Consider the following 25983-nt stretch of genomic DNA (forward strand, 5'->3'; position numbering starts at 1 on the left):
TGTGTTTGGTGGTGTTTCATTAGGGAAGTTGGGACCGGTTAGGGTTTGGATGGGAGACCATGGCAATATTGGGTGTATTAATGGAGCTGGGGGTTCCATCAGCATCTGCTGACTCTTATGACACTGTGCATATTGACTCTGACTTTTCTCTGGTCAAGGTGGGAGCTGGACAAGAGAAGCCCAATGATAGGACCAACCAAGGTGCTTTAAACAGTCCTGGCTTATATTTGCATCCATCATCCAGATGACTATCGGAGTTTTATATTAGTATTCATCACTCTTTCCTGATATGACAATTCATTCCATTTATATATATTTTATTTTATGTATCTCTATAAAATAAAAAATTGCTCGATTGAATATTTAAAATCATCGTTTCAGTCAGATAAACATTGTGTAGATATGTTTATCTTAAAATTACTTAATTTCTATTTTGAATCGAATATTATTTTTAGAAATAGCACTTAGCAGTTAAATGTAGCTATCTTTGAATAGAAAATTAAATTAAGTTTACAGAAGATATCTTTTGATATTAGCGGCACATACTGTAGAGATTTAATGGAGAATGCACTTAAATGACAGGTGAAAGCAGTACTGTATACAAATAGAAAGTAAAAAAGAATTTAATAAAATCTATATTCATGTAGTTTTTAATCTTAAAGGGAAAAGTATCTGATTAAATTAAGTATTTCAATGTCATAGAAAGTCCTGATAATTATTGTGTGACATAATTGACCGATACAAATCTCTACGGAGCCTTTTTTTATTGAGATTTAAAAAAAAATGATGATAGAAAACGTTAGTTTGTGATGTTATCGTCAATGTGCGTTCAAATATTGACCTTTCGTTTTAACAGCGCGCTAATACTAGAACATGCTTCTTAAAATAAAAGTAAATAGTTATTCCGCGCAGATGTTTCCGAGGGTATGGTGTTCGCACGGCGTAAACGTTGTGTTTCTTTGTCCTGTTTTGACGTAATGACAAGATTGTAAACTCATCGAATTACATACACGCAAGTATGCCCTCTATAGTATACAATTATATAATAGCATTTCACGTGACAGTAAGTATTGTTGAATATATAATTGAAGTCCAGGAAATCAGAGCTCAGACTGCGTTTGATTGTGATTAAAAAAGCAACATCCTGGATAACATGCACGTTTTCACATAGCTGGATTTCAAAGGTGCGATAATAGAACGGAGAACGGCATGGCATCAAGTTTTTGAATAGCTAGTTTTTAGCGGATGAAATATTGTTATCAACATACTGAACCAATATTTTTTCTCAAACTGAGTTGTGGCGAAGTCCGTTGATGAGTTTGTCGCGCTTAGGTTCTTGAAATATTTCTGTGATGTGATATATTTTGATATCTTGCTTGGATATTTGTAAAAGGTAAGAAACGGATTTTAATATTCTTTTAGTCACCAATATCAAGAGTTATTAATGTACGATACAAATAATCTAGATTTATAATCTTAGTTAGGTAAATACAGCAAATAATATCCAAACACGTACAACTTCACGTAAAACCTGAAAAGAAACAACTTTGCAATTTTGGATTACATTTTTTAACGCACTCTTCAGTTATTTATACGTTGTTAAAAACTTCAAATAAAGAATCTATAATTTGCAAGTGTATGTGCAGTAGGTAGTGGGTTGACTGTGATAAAAAGTAAAGAATCATCATGATAAATCGAAACAAGAAAACGGAAATTTTATGAAGTTTTTTCATAAAAAGATCAGAAACTGTTGAGATAATATTAACGGAAAAGTTTTAAAAGCTTATAATATAGTAGATTTAACTACGTTTAAATACGATTCACATGATTAACTATTGTCTCTTGTTATAGTTATATTCACTCTTTGTATTCATAATAATAAGCGACCACGTCAATATTATTCTTATCAATATCAAAATATATTCAAAATCATTTTGTACATTTTAACCAGTTTATGCATGATTTACTCGGTATTTAGCAAGTTTCCAAATTGAAACTAAAATCATACGTTATTGCAGACAAAAATGTAAGTAGTAATTGTAACAATGTTTGAACAATAGCAACAAAAAGACAAAGGTTTAGCTATACTCATTTTGTACTTTTTAACCTGTTAGCGCATGATTTACTATGGTATTTAGCAAGTTTCCATATTGACACTAAACTTATTTCGGGAAAAAATGCAGTTACTATAGTAATTGCAACAATGTTAGAACAATAGCAACAAAAAAGACAAAGACTTAACTATTCTCATTTTATACTTTTTAACGTGTTTATGCATGAGTTACTATTAGCAAGTTTCCACATTGAAACTAAAATCATACGTTATCGCAGGAAAAATGTAGTTACTATAGTAATTGCAACAATGTTAGAACAAGGCCGCCATATATACATGGCTGCAGTCGCGTGCTCAAATTTGAGTTAGTGTTTACCGACCAACCGACCGACCGATCAACCAACCGACCGACATAGTGCTGCTGCACTTAACTATTATTATTGTATATAAACGACACGATGTAAAAACACTGTGTAAAAATAATCATTGTTTGTAATTGTTGTAACGTTTTGAAGATTATCTAGGCCTATAAATATAATATAAATAGTGTTAGGCCTATAATCATTTTTAAAAACACATTTGGAACAACATTCAAAACAACAACTCAACTTGGTTTATTCAAATTGAGACAAAGTAATAAAAGCCAACATAATTGTAAACATTTACAAAAAGGAAAAAAATGTTTCAAAAAATGTTTCTACACAACTTGAAAAATAATAATTAAACAATTCATATTTGAATTGATTTTTCAATATGCCCTTAAAACTAATAAATTGCCTACACAAAATTTTACTTTCATGAAGATTTTTTTTTATTTATTAATGTATATCACATTACATTCTTTTCATTAGTTTGCATAAAACGACTTAATTCAGATGATTCTAAAGCTACTTTATCGATCATTCAAATAAAATGTAAAAAAATAAACATTAGCCTAATGGCATGTAACATTAAGTATGAGTACATTAAATCGTTTACTCAATTCGAATATTAAAAGATAATCATAATCATAATAACTATTTTTTGGTAGTAAACATGGACAAACTGGTCAACATGACCAGTTTTATCTTAACATGACCAGTTTTATCTTAATATGACCAGTTTTATCTTAACATGACCAGTTTTATCGTAACATGACCAGTTTTATCGTAACATGACCAGTTTATCTTAACATGACAAGTTTATCTTAAAATGACCAGTTTTATCTTAACATGACCAGTTTATCTTAACATGACCAGTTTATCTTAACATGACCAGTTTATCTTAACATGACCAGTTTTATCTTAATATGGCCAGTTTTATCTTAACATGACCAGTTTTATCTTAACATGACCATTTTATCTTAACATGACCAGTTTATCTTAACATGACCAGTTTTATCTTAATATGACCAGTTTTATCTTAACATGACCAATTTAAAAAAAAAAAAAAAAAAAACAAAATAGCCTATGTACTTTTATAACAACTATACCGCATACAAACAATAGCCAACTCGCAAACTGTCAGTAACTGATTCGCAGTTCACCATACAATCTGCATTCACCGTAACGCATAACAATCATCCTTCTCATAAACGTCATTTAAAACTCCCCAAAACTTGTGACTGCTGTTCAGACACTTCAGTTTCGTACTAAAAACACTATAAAGTTTCATTTACACTGAACGCATTCTAGTTCGGTTGCTGGATGGAAATTGAGAAAACTCCGGGCACGTTGGGCGCACTGCGTCAACACGTTTCGTTTGGTACGGAATCCGAATAAGTCTGTGTGAACGGTTATAAACACTAGGCTCATTTTCACGATATTTTTCCGGGCTCTGTGTGAACGTAGCTTACCTGTGTATGTCAAAAAACATGAAATGTTTAAAACCGATACAATTTTCTATACAAATGACTGAAGATATGGACTATGAATAATTGCCTAAAAAATTGACTTAGTTTAATAAGCCTGTCCCCTCTCTATCAGCCGAACTTAGATTATCAGACAATTTCTAATTTACTGAAAGTTCAAATTAATGTTTAATCTTTATTGCAAACATCTGAAGATGTTTTAGTTATATAAAAATAACTTTTATGTACATCCTGACATGTCATTTTTTGACACGAAAGTGTCGTACAGTATATCTGACAGGGAAACTTCATCAGGAGTGACGCCACCAGGTTCTAAGTGTGACGTCAGAGGTTTGTTGTTCTCTCTCGGACCAACATTAATTCAAGTGAGAAGTTACGAGTAAGGATTTAGGAATATTCCAAATTAATTCCTATTATATGACCAGTTTTATCTTAACATGACCAGTTTTATCTTAATATGACCAGTTTTATCTTAACATGACCAGTTTTATCGTAACATGACCAGTTTTATCGTAACATGACCAGTTTATCTTAACATGACAAGTTTATCTTAAAATGACCAGTTTTATCTTAACATGACCAGTTTATCTTAACATGACCAGTTTATCTTAACATGACCAGTTTTATCTTAATATGGCCAGTTTTATCTTAACATGACCAGTTTTATCTTAACATGACCATTTTATCTTAACATGACCAGTTTATCTTAACATGACCAGTTTTATCTTAATATGACCAGTTTTATCTTAACATGACCAATTTTATCTTCTTATCTATTTTATCGTCGATCGTTATCGTTCTAGTATTTCGCAGCCTTTATCCGATAATTCTTTTATATTTTAACTATGAAACGTTTGAACATATTGTTTATACATTTTGTATGGATCAATTTCCAATATCCATTGTTATTTTGCTTCATCCTCCTTAAATAAACTTCAAATGACTTAACGGTAAATTACTCTGTATGTCGAGACACAATTCTCACCGTATTGTAACATGTAAACATGTATGATGGTACAGATAGATTTGTATTAAGCGATTCTATAATATCTTAATACGTTTCAGTACGGAAAAGCACTTTATAATTGCCGCGGGCATTATACATGTAAAGGCAAACTTAATCAGAGATATTGAGGCTGTCGAACATTATAGCAAGCTTAAGATTCGTAATACTCGTACAACGATATTTGAAGTTCAATCAAATATCGATCTGAAATCTATCCAAAACTTTCCTAATTTGTTTTCTCTTTTGTGGCGTAAACACTTTTGCCAATGTATAGCATAGGAAAAATGATGGGACCTCCGTAATATTCTATTTTTTTTAAACTTTATGACTTCATCAAAATTAACGTTAAACATGTTCGAAAGATAATTGCCTGTGCAACATATTCAATTTAGGCACGTAGAATTAAGCGAGATGTGCGCATTTTAGAATGTGATACCTTTTATTTTCTTTAATATTAGGCCAAAACCTTGTTTAAATCAACAGTAACAATAATTAGTATGATACTGTTGTAACATGTGACACAGTTTCTATGATACAATTACTGTAGATAAATTCGGTAAAGGGATGAAATTTCAATACAGTAGAAACAGAGCTGTACCACGCAACGTTCCTAAAATACAGAAGAAATAAAGGTGTAGTTAAGATGAAGTCACTCACCTTGATATGACACAACTCTACAATATTGTTGGCTTTATTTAATAAAGAGAGAATAACAAATTAAATGAAATATAATACAAAGAATTATATACTGTCTTCGGATCAACTTTCGTTGATAATATAAGGATCATCATTGAGATTTCTAGTTTAATAAATGTTAGGCCTATTTAGCAATGTAAATATTCTGTATAAACAGTGAATAAATAAAATGATACAATTACAAAGAAATCACAGCTTGAATAACACTAAACGAAAATAGATTGGCGCTTACGGAGTTTGAATTTGAAGGTAATAACCTCTAGAATGTTATCTACCTATATAACAGATTCATTGTTTTAACGGAAGAAGGACTGGACAGAGGTACCGCAACTGTTACAGTTATTGTTATACACATTCATTTTACATGTGGGGGGTACCAACCCTATGCCTACTGAAAACGGGCGAATTATAGATAATTACATTCTATTAACCAATTACTGAGGGCAATTACATTGTTAAAATTTAGTTTATTTAAAATGAAAAAACACAGACATAAATTCCACAAGTAAATCCCAATGTGTAATTTGTAAAACAAACCACAATTAACTGGGATTATTATACAATCTGGATGTATTAAAGTACTTAATACACTTATACCCTAACAGACTACTTTCTTTATGGTTTATAATTATACCGAGCACCAAGGGAAGATAACAACTAGGATATTACTCCTCCCAAATATCATGTCCAATTAATCGATAATCTCACGTCCAGACTACAGTACTGTACGTGTATTGTACAGTAGCTACAAATATACCCTTGTTACCGGTACATTTTTAAATGAAAAAAGTTATCAATTAATTCTTGACACCGAATTCGTTTGTAAAGCTCTTTCTACAGTATCAAACTTTATGTGACAAAACAATGTGATATGTACATATATTGACATGATGATGTCATATCACTACCATATTTAAGCATACCACTACCAAATTTGGGCACATCACACTTTTTTGTCAAACAAGTTTGATAGTGTAGACAGAGCTGTACCCGATTCTCAGTGTCTCAAACTACTACTATTTGCCCATTATCATAGGAATATTTGGAAATACAGCATCTCATGTGTATCACATGTGGTACCTGTATCATGTAAGGTTAGGTTAAGGGTTAGGTTATTGTGATACTTAAAAATTACATGTGAAATACATGTGATGTTGTACAGCATTACGGTACCAAAATTCATGATACTGGAGAAATAATTATAGATAAAATATGGAGGAAAAACTAAAAATGTATTATTACTATTTTATATTACTATTATTAAATTTATTTTTTTCTCTATGGATAAAAGTACTGTATATCGAATAGAAGTATCGAATTTTCGCCATCACGTACGTATATCGAATTTGTTGCTATGGAGTGATATCATAAAAGTGGTAATCTCAATTTTTAATTAAATCTTGAATCACGTTCCTTACAAAATGAAATTAAAAACAAACAGGTAGTATTAAATAATAGTAACAAAACAAAATAAAACACCGGCTAATGTCAATGAATGCGGTTTTTAATACATATTTGGGCGGAGTGTTTTCACAATTTAATTGTTGTTGTAGATATTGTTTTCACATTTACATTGTTATTGTGAGTAAAGTGTTTTTTAAATTTTCCTTGTAATTACATTTGTGGGCGGACTATTTTCACTTTTTGTTACTGTGGATAAACAAGGTTTTCACATTAATTTTGGTTATTATTACACTTGTAGGCGAGTGTTTTCACATTTCGGCACATCTCTGAGTGTTTAAGGACGATTTTTCACTAATCGTATTCATGTTTCCCTTTTTGTGCATACGAACATATTTACACGTGAGTGAGCTATTCTTTCAAACAATCTCAAGGCGTGATCGAACTTATGGAACGTCGTTTACGCAACATTTCGATGATATGTGAATGAATGCACCGATTATATAAATGTCATGACGCGATGTAAATGGAATGCTTTGAGTGAAATGTTTTGAATGACATGCTTTGAATGAAATGTTTTGAATGCATTCAAATCATTTCATTCACATCGTGTCATGAAATTCATACCATCAATGCATGTCATATACATATTAAGTCATACAATTTATATCATCGAAATGTTGCGTAAACGGCGTTCCATACGAACTTCTGTCAAAAGGAACACAAGTTTGACGGATTCGAAAAAAAATGAAAAATATGATTTCAGTTTGAAAAATGGTTTTTGGAAATAAGTTTTAACAAGCCAATTGAAATAAAAACTTAGATGGTTAAAAGTTACCTTAAACATTTCCTTGGTCTTTTCACAGCTTTTTCAGAAGAATTATCAAAGAATTATAAAAGTTTATATCTTAATTGATTTGTTAAAAAGACATTTCCAAATCATTCCCTGCTACAATCCAGATGAACATTGTTTTAATCCAAAAATTGAGAAATAAATGGGTCTATAAATTACAGATCGTTTGCAGAAAATGTTTTCTAAATATGAAAATGCCCGTAAACGGATTGTTGCTTCACATTAGCAAGGCATTAGCAGAGTGTCCAATATCATACATTAGCAGACGACTTATCTACTTCGTGGTATTGATGTTATTATTGAACAACTTGATCAGCAATACTGGTATCAAGGTATATATTCAAGGATCAGACAAATCGGACCTTGAAAATAGGCACAACACTGTTTATCTTATCGTTGATTGGAGGATTGTGGTCACATGATATCTAATAAAAACTCGATTGAACACGCATGTCATCAAGCGTGCAATTTCGGTATATAGGACGTTGAATTTCGGTATATTTCATTTTTGGTGAAACCACGCGAAATAATTAGTACTATTGCACTCTGAAAAACATTCATTATTTGTAGCTTATTATATTATATGGAGTTCTGGTTAACAGGATTTGTGTCCCGTTGTGATATAATATTACTATTCGTTATGACAAAGTAGACAAGATCAAACAATATTGCAAACAAGAAGGTAAGGAAAACAAATTCAAAATAAAAACAAACAAAAAACAAAACAACGAACAGGATACACCCAAAGATAAATTTCAATATTACAAAAATTAGTTTTTAATTTAATTTTGTTACACACTTTTTAAAAATTATCTTATATTGAATTATTAATTTATTAATTTATTAGTGTACAGTAATACAATTTATATTTAGTGTATATGTCTGAGAGTATTGATGACGATTTTCTTTTTTTTTATGACGAAATTTTGTTTTCCGAAAGATTAGCTTTCTCTCTGTGGTATTTTTACTTTATCGTTTTGATTTACCTTTTTTTGTTTTTATTATCCCTTTGAGATCCTGCAGCAACTGATATGATACCCACATTATTGTCATTCGTTTATTTAGTAATTTGCCTTTGGATTTATAATACTAAGCTATAAAACGTACTTATTTCAACAGGGGAGATTGGATTAGTCGCACTTTGATTTAACATTTGTACTTAAAGATAGAAGGGTTGTTCACCCAAAATCTAAGATGACAATCGTAATTCAACCAAATTTCATTTTTAAAAGCTAGTAGTACAGAATTTCAAAAGTCTGAAACATTACCTTGGCCTTCTTGTTACTAAAGTTTAAACGCAACCTAAATGACACTATGTAATACTATATTTTATTAGCAAATAATGTGTAACATTAAGCAATAAAAAACTGCTTAATGTACAAAAAAAACCATGATTACATAGACAGACAGACTCGCTAGATGTTAAGTAGTTACTGTTCAGTCCTTTATGAAATTACGAATTTGATCAATTCCAAAATAATAGTTCACTAAACTTATAATGTAGAAATTATATTCAAGTTAGTGTTGGTTGATTTATTTTAATGTCCAAATAATTCTTGAAATTGTACTGATCCTGTTTAATATGTCCACATTGACATTTTGAACATTCATTATAATAATTTTAGAAATTTATTTTTTAGTAATATGACACCAAGATGTATGATATTATAGTGTACGATAATATAAAATATGTTTGGCTCATTAGCCAATATTTCATAGCAAACTCGAATATTTCATAGCGGACTCTATGTATCTCGGGCAGAATCCGGACAACTACTCGCCTCCCGTACAATCTCGGCAATGTCATGGATTCATGGCAAATTCATAAAGTTACAGCGTTACATATGATATATTATATTTATCCTAAACTTAAAATGTTATGTTATTTAATAATCTTGAACTTATTAAGCACTTTATAAATTTTACCAATCTTCCTTCGTTCAAACATAACCTAAAAACTCCTTCAAAAACGGCAATTTAATCTCTCCTCCTGTTTCTACTTACTTTGTTGTTGTTATTAGTTGTTTCTTAAGTTGTAAACTGGACGGCTATATCTCCATATTTAAACAAGGCCAACAGCCATAAGTCGCGTGCTCTCAGAAAAAATGAACTTTCAAAAAGTAATGTACTTTAAAACTTTTCTGTACATCAAAACAGTTCAAAAAGTACAGAAAAGCGATAAAACGCATAGTGATACCGGACCGAAAGACAGACCGACCGACCGACAGACCGACCGACCGACCGACCGACATAGTGAACTATAGAGTCCACGCGACTAAAAATGTATTACTGTATTGTTTTACTTGAATCCAGTGGCCATGACCCAAAGTTTGCCTCCAAACTTATTTTGGCCTCCATCTGTACTTTTGTAACTTTTACTAGTGTTAGGCCTATATTTAAGTGTGTTTTTTTTAGTTTAATTTAGTAGTAGTTTGCTGTGTGTGCAGACAATAAAAACAAACAAACAAATAATGCGAATGATTCATTTTGTCATAAAGTCTTATTATAGGCCTAAAACTTTTATTGGGCCTATTATTTTTCCTACTTATTGGTCGGTAACGTTGTTATTATAACGAACTTTGACGAGTAAACTCAGACAGCATCGTGTGACTCGCAAGGCCAACAAAACGTCTTGACTCGTCGGTGCTGCCTGAGTTGAATCCCGACGAGACGAGTCGTCTTGAGATAGCGTCGGGCGTAGTTAGGTCGTCGGTAGAACATTAAACATTTTTAACTTTCTCGTCGGGCTTCGTCGTACGGTGCTGAGTTTAAGGCCAACTCAGCTTATGGCTTGTCAAGAGCTATGATTCAATTCCAACTCCTTCAATGTATTCAAACTAAAGTCAAATCCAAACATAGTGTTGGTAATTGCACTTTGCACTTTACGGAATGTATAATGTAATAAATTTAAAAGAAATGAACGGCAATATTTCAATCATCTGACGACGACCAAGTTAAATTGAACTTTTTAAGTTATTTTTAATTATATTGTTTTTCACTATTCATTCAACACATACATGTATAACACATTAGCGTGCCTAACATTCGGACGTTCAGGCTTATGTCATAAAACATAAATCAGATTGTGACGCAGGCCTATCATAATTGAAAACACCTCGCGGCGTAGTGCGGTAGCTGTAATATGTTTTTTATATCGAGGATTCACATCTGGATATAATAAAAAAGAACATCTTTGCTTTAAATTGCTATGATAATATTGGTAGGGGAATTTGGGGAATAATACATTATTTTATTTAATTGAAATGCATTTATTTTGTGTACTCATCCATAAGAGTCCACACCTGTCATAATATTACTACACCTTACGTCCTATAACTTAAGTCGAGCTATACGTTAGCTTAAGTCTTCTTCTGGTATTATGTCTGGTTGCTGACGTTGATGATCATTGTTCTCTAATTCCCTGTTGAATGCACTTTCAATGAAATTGTTTTGGTGAGCCGAGTGTTTTTACTTAAGTACGACTACAAAACGCTTAACTATAGCTTCATTCATAATATTCACAACATACTCCTATCCGTCGGAATCAACAGAATGAATAGCCGGAGATGATAAAACGCGATGACGTTACTAAAGTTGGCGGATTAGGTAGTTTTAAAGTGTAGGCGCCTATGTAGTTTAGAGTTAAAACAAGTCACAAAACAAATCAAAAAGAGCTGTCTACAACGCCTCTGACAATTCTAACGCAGGCCTAACAAGGCTGAATACATTCTAATTCATGTTTTTTTAAATGAAAAAAGTGACATTTTTTACCTACGAGAAGGCTAGTCTAGTTTAAACTGTGGTAGTGTGTAGGCCTACAAGACTAGGTAATTTTCGTTGTTTTCTTTACCTTTTAAATATATAACAAACATTTTAGAAAATTTAATTTGCATACAGTGAAATTTGAAACAAGCTAGTTATTAACATTCAGATCAAAACTCCTGTGTGTATAAACAAATTATCCCCCTCCGCAGTTTATTACCATTTTATACCCTAGGCCTACAACGTAGTCGTCTGTTCGCAATTTCTGCAGATATTTTATACAGCACAATCAATTTTCTATACTGGGATCAATCACGCATGACGAATTGGTTTCTATAAACTCCAAATCAACATTTCAATAACATATCGACACGCTTAATGGCGGTTTTATTAAATAACAAAGGGTATTGCAATTGCCACATTTTAATAATAATGAAAATAACGCGATTTGACGTTAAGTACGTGATGTTGTTGTGTCGCTGAACTTCTGTAGCAATGAGAGATAGAATATCACAAACTGTAGGGCCATAACTAGTAATTTGACATCAAACACGCTCAACTGAAATTAATATCTTTTTGTTTAATTATTCCAACATCCCGACGGAGACTATTGAAGTTGACACATTTTAAAACAACCTGTAAAATCGGCTAGTCTGTTTGAATGTACGGAGGCTCTGAAGCACTATGCTGGCGCATGCGCAGAGTAGGTTTTGAAACACATGACAGCTGCATGATGTTGGCAGAAACAACGAAACTTTTAGAGATGGATTTCTATTGGTCTCTCTAAAAGTTATTCTCATTTGATTATGATGTAATAAGATACCATGTAAAATCTTTCTACTGCAGTCACTGCAGTAACTACCTATGTTGTGTTTGTTCTTTAACCTGCTTATGGACAATAATTCAGCAAGCTTTTCGTAAACTTCTACACAAACTAAAATGATTACGTTATTGCAGTAACTGCAGCAGAATAAATTTGACATGATCCTTGACCTTAGTGGTAACATTGCCTATTGTGACAATTACTTCAAACACACTGGTACTGTCAATATAGAATTTACACAATACGAATATTCCACCAACCTTCGGGACCGCTGAAGGGCGCAAGTTTTCTTCTCCAACACATTGGATCTTTGGCCACAGGTGATTCTAAAGATATCATGCTCTCTATTTCAATAATTGTCCATGTTTCATGTTGTTTTAGGATATCCTCTAAAACGAAGAAGAATATTAACACAACTTCTTTATAACAAATGTAAATTGTTGATAATAATCAATGAAAACGAAATTAGACTTAAATAATTTAACGAAATATCAAACAAAAGATAAAATATTTTTAGGCTTATCGACAAAAATACCTTTACTACTAGAAAAAAAAGAAACTTATTCATAACTAAGAACAACAAAATATAAGTTTAACCAAGGACAATTCTGCGGAATATTCGGTCATATACAGTACAGAATCTCATTTGTATCACATGTGATGCCTGTATCATATAAGGTTAGGTTACAGTCAGGTTACGGTATAAGATACTGGGCAATATGATGTGAAACACATGTGATGCTGTATTACCAAATATTTCTATGATACTGGAGAAATCTAGATACAGTATCGAGAATCGGATGCTCATCATCTGTTTTATTTCAGAATGTCTGACAGTTTTCATTTTTTTTTGTAATCAAATTAATTGAGATTTCTTCGAAGGTTGCAATTTACTTGTAATTGATGAATACCACTCTAAATATCTTTATAGATACATAAAAATATTCAATCAACAGATGACCCTGTTGGTAACAAATCAATTAGGCCTAGGTTTGTACAATCAAATTGTATGCGTTTTCATAAATGAGTTGATAGGAGAGAAAAGGATGAAGAACTGTCTAGGCTAATTATTTAATTTAACACAATTTATTTATACAGATAAAAACATTTCATGTTGCTACCGGTACATTCACACTTATTCCGTTTCACGTAACGAAAGACGTCATTTATCAACGCTTTTCCAACTAGAGACGCAACACAAGGACCAATCACAAGCGATGGATTATTTGAATTGACTTTGATTCTTAATTTATCTTAAATGTAACTTTGTTAAATCAAGCAATCTTCGTAAACCATCGTTAAGGGTTTGATTAGGTGTTTTAGTTTATCCTTTTGAACTTTGTAGCGTGGCTTTAATGTACGCAGGGCACACTCTAACACGGCCGCCAGCGCCCAAACTACCGTTCCTGTTCGGTTACCGCCCCGATGCCAAAGCTTATATTGAAAGAATTGCGGCGTTAAGTTAATGACGTTATTTATTTAATAGGTGTCAGCAGTAGATCGGTAAACAAACTGTTATTTCAAATCGCTTAATCAACGGACACCCAACTAGGTTGTTTATGAGAACTGTAAAATGGAAATCTATAAGCCCGAAGAAACAATTCCAACTTGTATACGTAACCATGAGCAGTGTTATTGCTACAGTTAATTATGAAAATTAATATTTGATAAGATGTAGCGCAACATATCTCTAGGGTTTACATATTTCAATTAATTATTTTGATTCTTAATCGATGTAGTGATACAGGCATTGAACTCATACTAGCGACATGTTTATTTCATGTAAATTGCGAAAGGTTCAATCAGGGAAGAATGAATGAGGGAAGAATGAATCAGGGAAGAGTGAACTTCACTGAGTGAATTCTCTCTCCTGGTTTGGTTCAGCTAATTTGTTAACGGTTCAGTGAGAGTTGCTAACTTTTCAGTAAGAGTTGCTAACTTTTCAGTGAGAGTTGCTAACTGTTCAGTGAGAGTTGCGAACTTTTTAGTAAGAGTTGCTTTAGTAAAAGTTCAGCGTAATTTTATAACGATTTAGTGAGAGAGTTGCTAACGATTCCTCTTCTTTCCCTTTTCAGGAAATTTATTCAAGTATATTAAGGTCCATTGGCCCTAATATAAAACATAATAGACTATCTTAAGATAATTGATTTTAACGTGAGTTACTAAAGGTTCAGCGTGAGTTAATAAAGGTTCAGCGTGAGTTACTAAAGGTTTAGCGTGAGTTACTAAAAGTTTCAGCGTGAGTTACTAAAGGTTCAGCGTGAGTTACTAACGGTTCAGCGTGAGTTACTAAAATGTTTAGCGTGCGTTACTAAAGGTTTCACATGAGTTACTAAAAGGTTTAGCGTTAGTTACTAAAATGTTTAGCGTTGGTTACTAAAGGTTTAGCGTTAGTTACTAAAATGTTTAGCGTGCGTTACTTAATGTTTAGCGTTAGTTACTAAAATGATTAGCGTGCGTTACTAAAGGTTTCACATGAGTTATCAAAGGTTTAGCGTTAGTTACTAAAATGTTTAGCGTGAGATTTGGTGGACGATGTCTACCAAAATAACTCTGCAAATGAATCCTACAATATTTTTCTCGACAGATTTTCTTCACTATACGATACTCACCTCCCAAAGACAAGAACTAAAATTAACAAACGTAAACTTTGTAAACCATGGATAACAAAAGGTATAATCAAATCTATAAACACTAGAAATAAATTATATAAAAAATATATAAAAACACCAAATATGATTAATAAAACCAATTACATTACTTACAGAAATAAACTCACACGACTAATAAGAACATCATGTAAGCAACACTATACAAATAAGTTTAACGACTATAAAAATAACATTAAAAAAACCTGGAATATAATTAATAACATTCTCTGTAAAAACACTACAAAGACGCTACCTAGTTATTTTACAGATAATGGTACAAAAATTACTGACCCATCTCAAATTGCCAATAAATTCAATCGCTATTTTACTGATATTGGACCTAAACTTTCTTCTAAAATTTCGGCTACTCATGGCAACTTTACTGATTATCTAAGGAATCCCACTCAAAATTCAATTTTCTTCCAACCTACATCTGGTAAAGAGATTCTTGAAATAATTGCTAATCTAAAAAACAGTAAAAGTGCTGGCCTTGATGATATTGAACCCACGATTATTAAAGAAATTGGACCTTTTATTACCAGACCCCTTACCCACATTTTTAATCTATCACTAACTAATGGTGTATTTCCATCATCCTTAAAAATCGCCAAAGTAATTCCTATTCATAAAAAAAATGATTCCCATTCCTTTGAAAACTACCGTCCAATCTCAATTTTGCCTTGCTTTTCTAAAATACTCGAACGCCTTATATACAATAGACTTTACAACTTTCTTTCTTCACATAAATCTTTTCATGATAACCAATATGGCTTCAGACCAAAACATTCTACCGATCTTGCAATCCTTGACATTCAAAGTAAAATCTCTAACGCCTTATCTAAAAACCACCATACTATTGGCTTATTTTTGGACTTGTCTAAAGCATTTGACACTATTAACCACACAATTCTTTTAACTAAACTTAGTCACTATGGTATCCGTGGAACTCCTCTATCTCTACTTTCTAACTATCTTCAAAACAGACAACAAATCACCTCTTTCGGCTCCTACTCCTCAGAAGTTCTTCCCATAACATGCGGTGTGCCCCAAGGATCAATTCTTGGTCCTCTACTTTTTCTCATCTATGTCAACGACATCATCAACGCTTCCAACTCTTTTGAATACGTCCTGTTTGCCGACGACACGAACATTTTTTCCTCCTATCCTGACTACAACACCTTAACTAGAATTTTTAATAAGGAAATAAAACATATATCTCACTGGCTTAAACTTAATAGACTCTCACTAAATATAAACAAAACTGAATATATACACTTTTCTCCAAATAGAACATGCAATGACAATCAAAACACAATCCATATAGAAAACACTCCTATCAAAAGGGTTACTTATTCTCAGTTCCTTGGTGTAACTATAGATGATAACTTAAACTGGAAAACCCATATAACAAATATAGCTAATAAAATTTCAAAAAACATCGGTGTCTTAAAAAAACTTAAATATATTCTACCCTCTAATATCCTCTTTTCTTTATATAACACATTAATTTTACCTTATCTATCCTATTGTAACATTGCTTGGGGAATTACAGATACTAAAAATAAAACTCTCTGTCCATGGGCTTCCACATATATTTCTAAATTAGACAAACTCTTTAAACTCCAAAAACGGGCTATTCGCATTTGTACCAATTCTCACTATATAGCCCACACAAAGTCCCTTTTCTTTAAACTTAATACCCTAAACATCTTCGATATTAACAAATTACAAATCGCCACATTCATGCACAGATATTCAAACAATCAACTTCCAAATATTTTCAAACATTTCTTCATCAAAAATAATGAATTTCACAACTACAATACAAGAAACGCCAACAATTACGCCACAATAAATTTAACCCATAACACAATCCGGAATTCTATCAAATACCATGGTCCTCTAGTATGGAATAATTTAAGTCAATCCTTACTAAATACTAATAACTTAAATACATTCAAATCCAAATATAAACAATTCCTTTTATCACAATACAGATCGTATTAATAAAACTTTTTCATCAAACTTTTTTTTTTTTTTTTTGTCTCACCTCCTGCAAGTATATATGATAGTACATATACTATACCCTTTACGTTTGTCCTCTTGTTGTGTTTGTATTGTCCTGTAGCGTAATTGTGTATAAAAAAAAAATATATATATATATATATATAATATTATTTCTACTACTTTAATTAATATTTTAATTATTGTCTATTGTAATTGATACAATTATTAGTGTATTTTGTACTGGTGAAACCAGGCTTAAAGCTCTATATTGAGCTTATTTGGTCTTTTCCAGGCTTTGCATTTTTTTTATTTAATACTTATTATGTAAAAATATTAAGTTTGATGCATTGTGAAATAAAAACGAACGAACGAACGAACTAAAGGTTTAGTGTTAGTTACTAAAATGTTTAGCGTGGGTTACTATTAAAACTAAAGGTTTAGCGTTAGTTAATAACAGTTTAGCGTGAGTTACTAAAAGGTTTGCATGAGTTACTAAAGGTTTAGCGTTAGTTACTAAAAGTTTAGCTAAACGCTGAAAAAAAACCCATTATTAATATGTATTGATTTGTTCTAACCTTCAAAAATCCCATTATTTTTTCGTAATAATGTTTTTCGATAATTTTTTTATTCCATGCATACATAGTTGAATTTTTAATTTTTAATTATAGTAATGGTATCAGCAATAATTATCTTTGATACAGATAAAATGAAAGAAATATTATGTGATGGGAAATGGATGATACATGATTTTAAGGAAGTTATTTTTAATAAAAACGTTTGATGAATTATGATGGAGGACAATTTATTCGGGGTCCTTAATATTATTATGTAAGACTATTATCATTATGTAATATTGTTTCTAGTTGATAACGGTGGATATCACTCACTTTTCCTTTTCAAAATAATTATTTTATTATCTCTTAGATAGGACTGTGGGCTAACTAGAAGAACAAAAAATATATCTTTTTCAATCAAACTTTCTAAAGCATTTGAACACTAAAAATACGTTTAACAAGCTACTACAGTAGGCCTATATATACACAATTTTCTATAATAAAAGTACTTCTTTCGCGAACACTATTTCTTTATTGTTTACCTTCGGCAATGAAAATATATCCACATATGGACGGCCAATAGGGACAAATAGAGGGAACAATGCACATAATGAAGAACTGTATAGTACTATACAGTATAATACTACTTGCACCAATTTGACAACTGAACGTGTTTCTAGAATATATACAAATTCTATTTAATGAATTGTGTTATCAACAAAGGCAACGTTTGAAGGGTTTTCGTATATATAATATATTTTCAATTATAACTACCTACAAATTAGGTTATTGTGATAGATATAAGATATAAGATCATTTTATAAGGTTTCCTTAATTATAAAATGCCATCGCATTGGGCTGATTGCGATAGATAAGATAATTTTATAAGGTATCCTTATATTTAATTATAAAAATGCCATCAAATTAAGCAAAATATGGCAGTTACATGGTCATGGGCTATGAAAAATAGTGCCGGAAGAGTCATTAAATATATGTAATACTTCTAGAATCTATTAACTCTTAAATGTGTAATATAGTATGTGTGGGTGTTTATTCAAAATTGTTGTTTTCAATTTTAAGAAACAGAAAACAGAAATAAATGTTTTCGCTTTATGGAGAATGATTTAATGTTTTATAGATTGTATGTACCGACAGTATAGTTGAAAAGGTGACAATGTCTTGAAAAGGTGGCAATTTATTTAAAACATGATAATTCATTATTTTTCCGGCTGTGAAGTAATTATTACTCTAAAGCAGGTGAATTTTGTTTTGGCTTCGGTTTCTTTTTAAAGTGTAAATGATGATACATTCGTCGGACCAAGATGATTATAAGCTCTGCTTCTGAACTTCATGTGAAAATTGATTATATTTGTTACTATCCATTAATTGAATACAATTGAAAAGTGTTTTTCTACTCTTAATAAAAATATAAAGAAAATATGAAATTTTGAATCAAAAGGCAAATTACTGAAAAATGTCTTAATTCAAAATTTGAATCATAACAAAACAAAATCATTATTTAAAAAAAAAAATAATAACGGAAGGCTTATTATTATATTATATAAATATTGTAAACAAATAAATAATGATTCAGCTATCATTGAACTGTTATTCACAGTCAGTCAAAATCAAGTTCTGATCTCTTGATTAATTAATCTAAAATTGATTTGAAATTTAACAAACTGTTAAGATTATACCCGAATACACGTAGGCCTAGGACACATGTAACCAAACGCATTTTACAAAAATGTTCCATTTTGTAAGATTTTGTGTACGTGTGAATCTGGTATTATAGTCTGCTCGTAGATGTATAGTTGCTAGTCTTACAAATTGCTTTGGACTTAAATTTACATTTTAAATTGTATTTTGTTGCATTAACACTTCTTGAAGAATAATGTTCAGTCACAACATGACCAACATTCGTCCGATAAAAATGTCTAGATTTAAAATCGGTACTGTTCTAATTTAAAGCTAACATTAATTAATTAAATGCGAGTAATTCAAGAATTCACGCTCTGAATCTACTAGCTAAGTAGAATAATGCGAAGTGTGGATGTCAACATTATTCGGTTTCTTTGCAAAGAGCTTAACCGAGTGAAAACGTCTGCTCAATAAATAATGCCATAGTTAAGTTTCACCGATTAGTGTGTTTTATTCCACCGTTCGACTTACTGTACATCTCTCTGGGACGACGTCATCGTAACACGTAGGCGTATACGAATTGGTAAAGAACCGAGTAATAATCAGAAACGACACTGATTGATCAGGAAGCCCCAGCATCGGTATTATCGACGTATCGATGTACAGTATTAATACAAGTCTTAATTTTACTCCTAACAAGGCCATATACATGGCTGCAGTCGCGTGCTCAAATTTGAGTTAGTGTTTACCGACCGACCGACATAGTGAGGTGTAGATTCGCATTTGCACACACGCGACTAAAAAATAGGAGATAAATTGCAAATTAATAGTAAAGTGTCCGCCTCCGCATTCGTTTACGGAAATGTCCGCTTATAGTGTACCAACAATACACTCATTATAGTAAGAACATGCTTTTTTGATGAGTGTCCGTTATGGGGGGTGGGGGGGGGACCAGACAGTTCAATTTATTGAAGTCAAAAGTTCTTATACATTTAATTTAAGGGTAAAGGTTCAAAATGTCTTAAATGCCAAATCATATGATTCATCACGTTGTTTATTTGATACCGCTTAAAATATTTATATACATTGTAGATCCATCAATCAGTTTAACTAATGAATCTACTCAGTGAGTAAAAATGTCATTATTTCAGGGGAATTATTCTTCTTTAAGTAAGTTTATATAGTAATAATGTAAAGTTGATTCAAAATAAGTATTAGGAGATCATGATGGTATTAAGGGCAGATATTAAGATACACGACTCTGCAGTATAATAACTTGGGAAAAGTACTTGCATGAAGAAAAGGATTTATTACGACGCCACTTACGGCTGAATTCCTATGACAAGCATTTGCATGATGAGTAGGATGAGAACGACGACACTTACGTCTGAATTCTTACGACAAGCATTTGCAAGATGGGTAGGATGAGAACAAAACCATTCCGGCTGAATTTCAATGCAAAGCATTTGCATGATGTGTAGAACAATATTAGGGCCACTTACGGCTGATTATCTATGACAAGCATTTGCATGATGGGTAGGACGAGGACGACGCCACTTACGACTGGATTCCTGTTACAAGTATCATAGGATAGATTAACTTTATTAGAAATTCTCATAATAATACATAAATAAAAAAACAACAGCGACCAATCACAAAGATAAAATCAGCATAACCTTGTTGCGAACTTTCTTTCCAAACTGTCTTTGTAAATATATTTTTTAAGACATGCTCGATAGCAGCTTGACAATACTAACAGTATAGAAACTAAACCATAGTGACATTCTGTAACAGAATTAAAATCAGTGTGAACATATTATAATGAGGTATAATAAGATACAACATTTCCGCTATTTTTCCTAATCAATGTGAACACTTTAATTGATGGTTTTACAATAATTTACGACTCTCGAGTTTAAATGGACAACATGCGTAGCCTTAAGCTTATGCAGCAGTCCTAATGAATGTCTATGTTCAGACCCATGGCGTTAGACCGTTTTAGCGTACAACGTTACTAGCAAGGTCACATTACAAACCGCAGAGAAAAAAATGAGGTGTTCAGACCCATAGCGTACGATTATCGTTACAACGGAAGTGCGTCACTCAGGTTGTTTCTAGTTGCATATTCATGTGCTCTTACCCACGTGTTTACATCGTTATTTCCACTGTATATAGGCCTAGATCTCAGCCCTACAATTATGACAAAATTTGCCGTAAATAAAACATACCTCAGCATTTATTTAAGAAAAATATAGTAAAGCCAAATTTCTGTTTCTTTGTTTTATTTTTGTTTTCTTTGTTTTTGTTTTATTATTTTTGTTTTATTTTGTAGTAAAAAATATTTTCCCCAGGCTCTTGTGTTACGAAAATAAAGCAGGCCTCCTAATGATGAAGATGGAGATTGTGTTAACCACATGGGTGGAAAAAATTGATTGTGATTATCCAGACCAGTAAGTTAAAAAAATACCCTTAACTTGCTAATAAAAAAGACACAGCTCCCCTTGTTTGTTTACTGATTTTTTTTAGGGGGTTAGGGGGTTTTCAGCATTAAACTTGTCCAGTCTAGTCTGCCTTGTATATATGAATGAGTGACTTGATGTCCCACCACGTAACGCTAGTTTTTAGCTTGAATGAAATGCGTGAATGGCTCTTAGCTATGCCTAAAAGGAAAAGGGATCGTAGTCACTATGTTTAAATACAAGGTGCATTTATTTATGTCATTTGTTAGAAAATATCATGGTAATCAGTTGATACATGTAGTTTGTAGCCTATTTTTTTTAACAGTTGTATTTGTAGCCTAGTTAGGCCTTATTTATTCTGGCCCTTTTGTTTTTGCAATCCATCTCTCACACATTGACGATACAAGATGTCAGCCTAGGTCAAACCTTGTTTCGCGTCATAACAGGAAACGTTCTGATTGGATACAACGTTGACTTACAGTAGCGTCGTACGCTAAAACGGTACTATCAACCGTTTTCCACTACAACGCTACAACCGTTGTACGACGCGTTGTACGCTAATCCCCAACTGTTCAGACACACATTCTTTTAGCGTCGTACGCTAAAACGGTCTAACGCCATGGGTCTGAACAGGGCCGAAAAGTTGTTTTCATTGTGTAGCAGCTAAAATAGCTTAACGTCCTCAACATCCGGTGGTCCGCACACCACTTCTGCTGATTTATAGGCGCAGCTAGTGTGCAGAGTCCATTCAGTCAGTAGGAAGATTTTGGTTTGGGTCGACCGAAGAATCCACAACTCCCTGACCTACAGTATAGGAAAAAGTTAGTCCAGGTAAATCGATGTGTCGACGCTCGTCGTCTGGGACTAGAATCATCCCAGAGGTTGGAGCGACTCAGAATCAAGTTCAAACATTTAGTTTCTGAAAGTCGTCACTCCTCAAAATGTAATTTGCCATAGGCCTACACAGGGTCCACTTTACAGGCGTCACAGATCAGTGACTTCTTTATCAGTATTGTACGAATGGTTGACCAGTTGGCAACATTAACGCTAGTTGGTCATTCCCATGTACCGCTTTGATTTACAATCATTTGGAAAAACACAATAGTAACGACATTTTGAAAATTACACCAGGAATTTAATTTAGACTACAGTTATTACAACACAGCATAAAGTAGACACTGCGCATAAACATAGGACAATTAGCGTCTCCAATGCTTTATTATAATTGTATACATAATTCAATAGTGTAGAGAGTTAGGATCAGTTGTTTAAGAATAAGCGATTTGTGACGAGGTGTGTGTTCGCTCCTTCCCTCGATGGTTCCTAGGTCCAGGCGCCGACAGACATCACATCGATTGACCTGACCTAGGTTGGTCGTTGGTCATCGGTTGTCACAAATCGAAAGCTTAAAGTTGTATTGTCCCCCCACCCCCCAAAACATGAAAAATGAAGACTTAATAAAACCAGACAATTTTGTAGTTTTAACAAAGTTAATCATATCCGTAGAAAAAAAAACCGGATACAAAATAAACGGATAAATTCAACCAAAAACCCATTGGCTGGCAGCCAATTGACTATTTTTTACATTTTTTTCCGATCCAATTTTTTGTCAAAGTGAATAACTATTACGTGACATTAAAATGGCATATTCAACAGAAAATGTGAAAAAAAATGTCAGGGGACAATACCTTTAATAAAAGTTTATTTTAGAACAGTAGGTGTGTTTATAAAATATAAATGTTTTGTATTCGTTAAATTAGCAGAATATTTTCATTTGGGTAAAAGCTTTTGTGTCTTATCTTTCAACGATTTATACAAGATCTCACATAAACATTAAAAAGTATAAGAAACTAATTTAAAATAGTCTTAAACGTAGATTAAGTATTACTACTAAATAAAATGCCATCTGACTTTAACGCATTTAAGATGTCTCAATTTTCTCGTCAAATTGCTGATTTCTTTTCATAAATTATGATATATAGCCTGTTTGCTATTATAGCTTAAAGGTCTATTTAAACGTGAACATAAACATGATTTACTACTCTATTGTAAATCACAAACACACTATGCATTTGAAGCCGTATACATAGATTTACTATTATTGAAATACTACATCAAAGGGCTATAAGCCGTATACAAAAAGAACATATAGTACCGGTACATCTTTCGAGACGAGTAGGAGGATACCCGGTGTACTGGCCGGGCGTGGACCTTTCGTGTTGCCGTGATTCAAGACAAGCTACGCAAATGAATTCGCAAATAGTCGGATATAAGTTGTGGCGTAACAACTATAAAGCTTTATGTTAAGTTCAGCATACTTTAATTTAATGTAATCTCTTAAAACATTTTATTTACATTTTTATTAACTGAAAACATAAATAAAGATCGTTTTTTTACAAAATGTATACTTTACAGAATTTGCTAGTGTAGACTTTGTCAACTCGTGGTCTACATTAACAAACGTTGAAAAACTTTTCTTGACAAACTCGACTTAGGAAACAAACTTTGCCAATGTAGAATAGGTTTAATACTAAACTAAGGTCTCGTTTACACTATAAATCAATCTTTAATTTGCATTTTCCGAGTTTGACCAGTTGACAGAAGTTAGGCAGTGTACACCTTATTGACAAACTATTTTGCTGATGATCAGCTTTGTGACAATCAGCCAATTAAATAACAGTATTTAGTGTTTTGCAGTCACGTGATCTTCCAGATAGACAAATAGACAGTTTGCAGTAACTAGTCTTGTAGAAATCACAAAATTCTCCAAACACAAGAGTTTGCAAATACAAATTCGGCAAAGTTTGCTAATGTAGACAAACCCAGCGAACAGTAGTAGTCTTCGGTACTTTGCAGTCATGTGGTTCTCCGAGTAGACAAATTGACATCCTTCAGTAACTAGTCTGGAATCGAATCGAAACAGTTGCAAACTAAAAAGTTTCTATTGTAGATTAAGCATACAACTTTAAAATATCTTCCATTATATTTTTCAGATTGTGCAACTTCTGTTCTACAATGAATTTAAGTATAAACGAAACTGTGCAACAGATTCTGTACACGACTTTTGATAAAGCCGTTATCGCTGGATTCATGCCCTTCGTCGTGATTTTTGGAGTTATCGGCAACATCGCAACCGTTTTCGTCTTAATCAAAGGAAGAGTGAACAACACTGTCAACATCTACTTGTTGAACTTAGCTCTTGCTGATTTGCTGTTTCTGTTAACTGCTCCGGATTTGATATGGCATTCTTATATAAACAGTCCAATCCATGACTATTTTGATATGGATGTGCACGTGTTCTTCTGTAAGACAACGTTCTATTTTGCCGACGCAGCAGTGCAGTGTGCATCGTTTACTGTAGTGTGGGTATCGCTAGAACGATATATCTCCATTCGGCGCCCGCTTTTATTTCGTCGATATGGTTTTGCTTCCAGAACTCGTGCCGCCAAGATCTGTATACTAATCTGGTCAATTGCTTTGACTCTGCAAAGTCGAAAACTGTTTTTAGTGCAAAGTGTTTCAGTGCCTTTCCCTTGGCCTGATATGTATCTGGGACTCCCGAACACAACAAACGCTTGCTCCAATTGCGATATAAACAACAACACCCAGTGTGACGTAGTGATATGGTGGCTGATTATTGACACGTCCATTTCATTTATAATTGTAACCTTAATTTGTTTCATATATTCTGTATTATTACAGACTTTACGCAATTCTCCTTTTACGGATTCGAATTCAACGGGTGCGAGGATGAAATTACGTGCAGAGCGAAAAGTGTTCCAAACACTATTTATAACTGTAACCGTGTATGTAATATGTTTCGCGCCATTTTTTACTATAAATCTTATAATAACCTTTAGTGATATACAGTTTAGAACCGGTCTTGGTTTACTAAATATCACACGTGTCCTGGTATATACTAATTCAGCGATAAACCCAGTGATTTACAATGCTACAAATAAAGTGTATAGACACGCGTTTGCTGAGATGTTTTGTTGTCGACAGCCGACGCATCGAAAGATACAAACGACGCTAATGACTGAGGAAACAACACATTAAAACGCTGCGTCATTACCTGTCTTGTTTAATGACACCGAATGCATAATTAGGCCTACATAGAACAATGGAACAAATTAAGCAGGATATTATATTCATCACGGAACTGTAAGAAAGGGAAAGTGAAGTACCAACGTAATTAGCAACATCTTAACAATAACGCCTGTTTCCC

At 32.6% G+C, this 25983-nt stretch overlaps 2 protein-coding genes across 2 annotated transcripts in view; one reads left to right on the forward strand and one right to left on the reverse strand.

The window, feature by feature from the left end:
• Positions 1-25983, reverse strand: part of LOC144855424 (actin-related protein 2/3 complex subunit 4) — a 138882-nt gene that overhangs the window by 28332 nt on the left and 84567 nt on the right. The window lies entirely within an intron of this gene.
• On the forward strand, positions 1138-25978 carry LOC144855412 (neuromedin-U receptor 2-like). The gene is made up of 2 exons (XM_078713261.1): positions 1138-1393; positions 24749-25978. Exon 2 carries the CDS (start codon positions 24771-24773, stop codon positions 25812-25814), a length of 1044 nt encoding a protein of 347 aa, XP_078569387.1. The 5' UTR covers positions 1138-1393; positions 24749-24770; the 3' UTR covers positions 25815-25978.

Source organism: Antedon bifida, chromosome 11 (assembly GCF_963402885.1).
Source record: "Antedon bifida chromosome 11, ecAntBifi1.1, whole genome shotgun sequence".
NCBI lineage: Eukaryota > Metazoa > Echinodermata > Crinoidea > Comatulida > Antedonidae > Antedon > Antedon bifida.

Coding starts and splice junctions, on each gene's coding strand:
- LOC144855412 (XM_078713261.1), top strand. CDS start 24,771: ATGAATTTAAGTATAAACGAAACTGTGCAACAGATTCTGTACACGACT.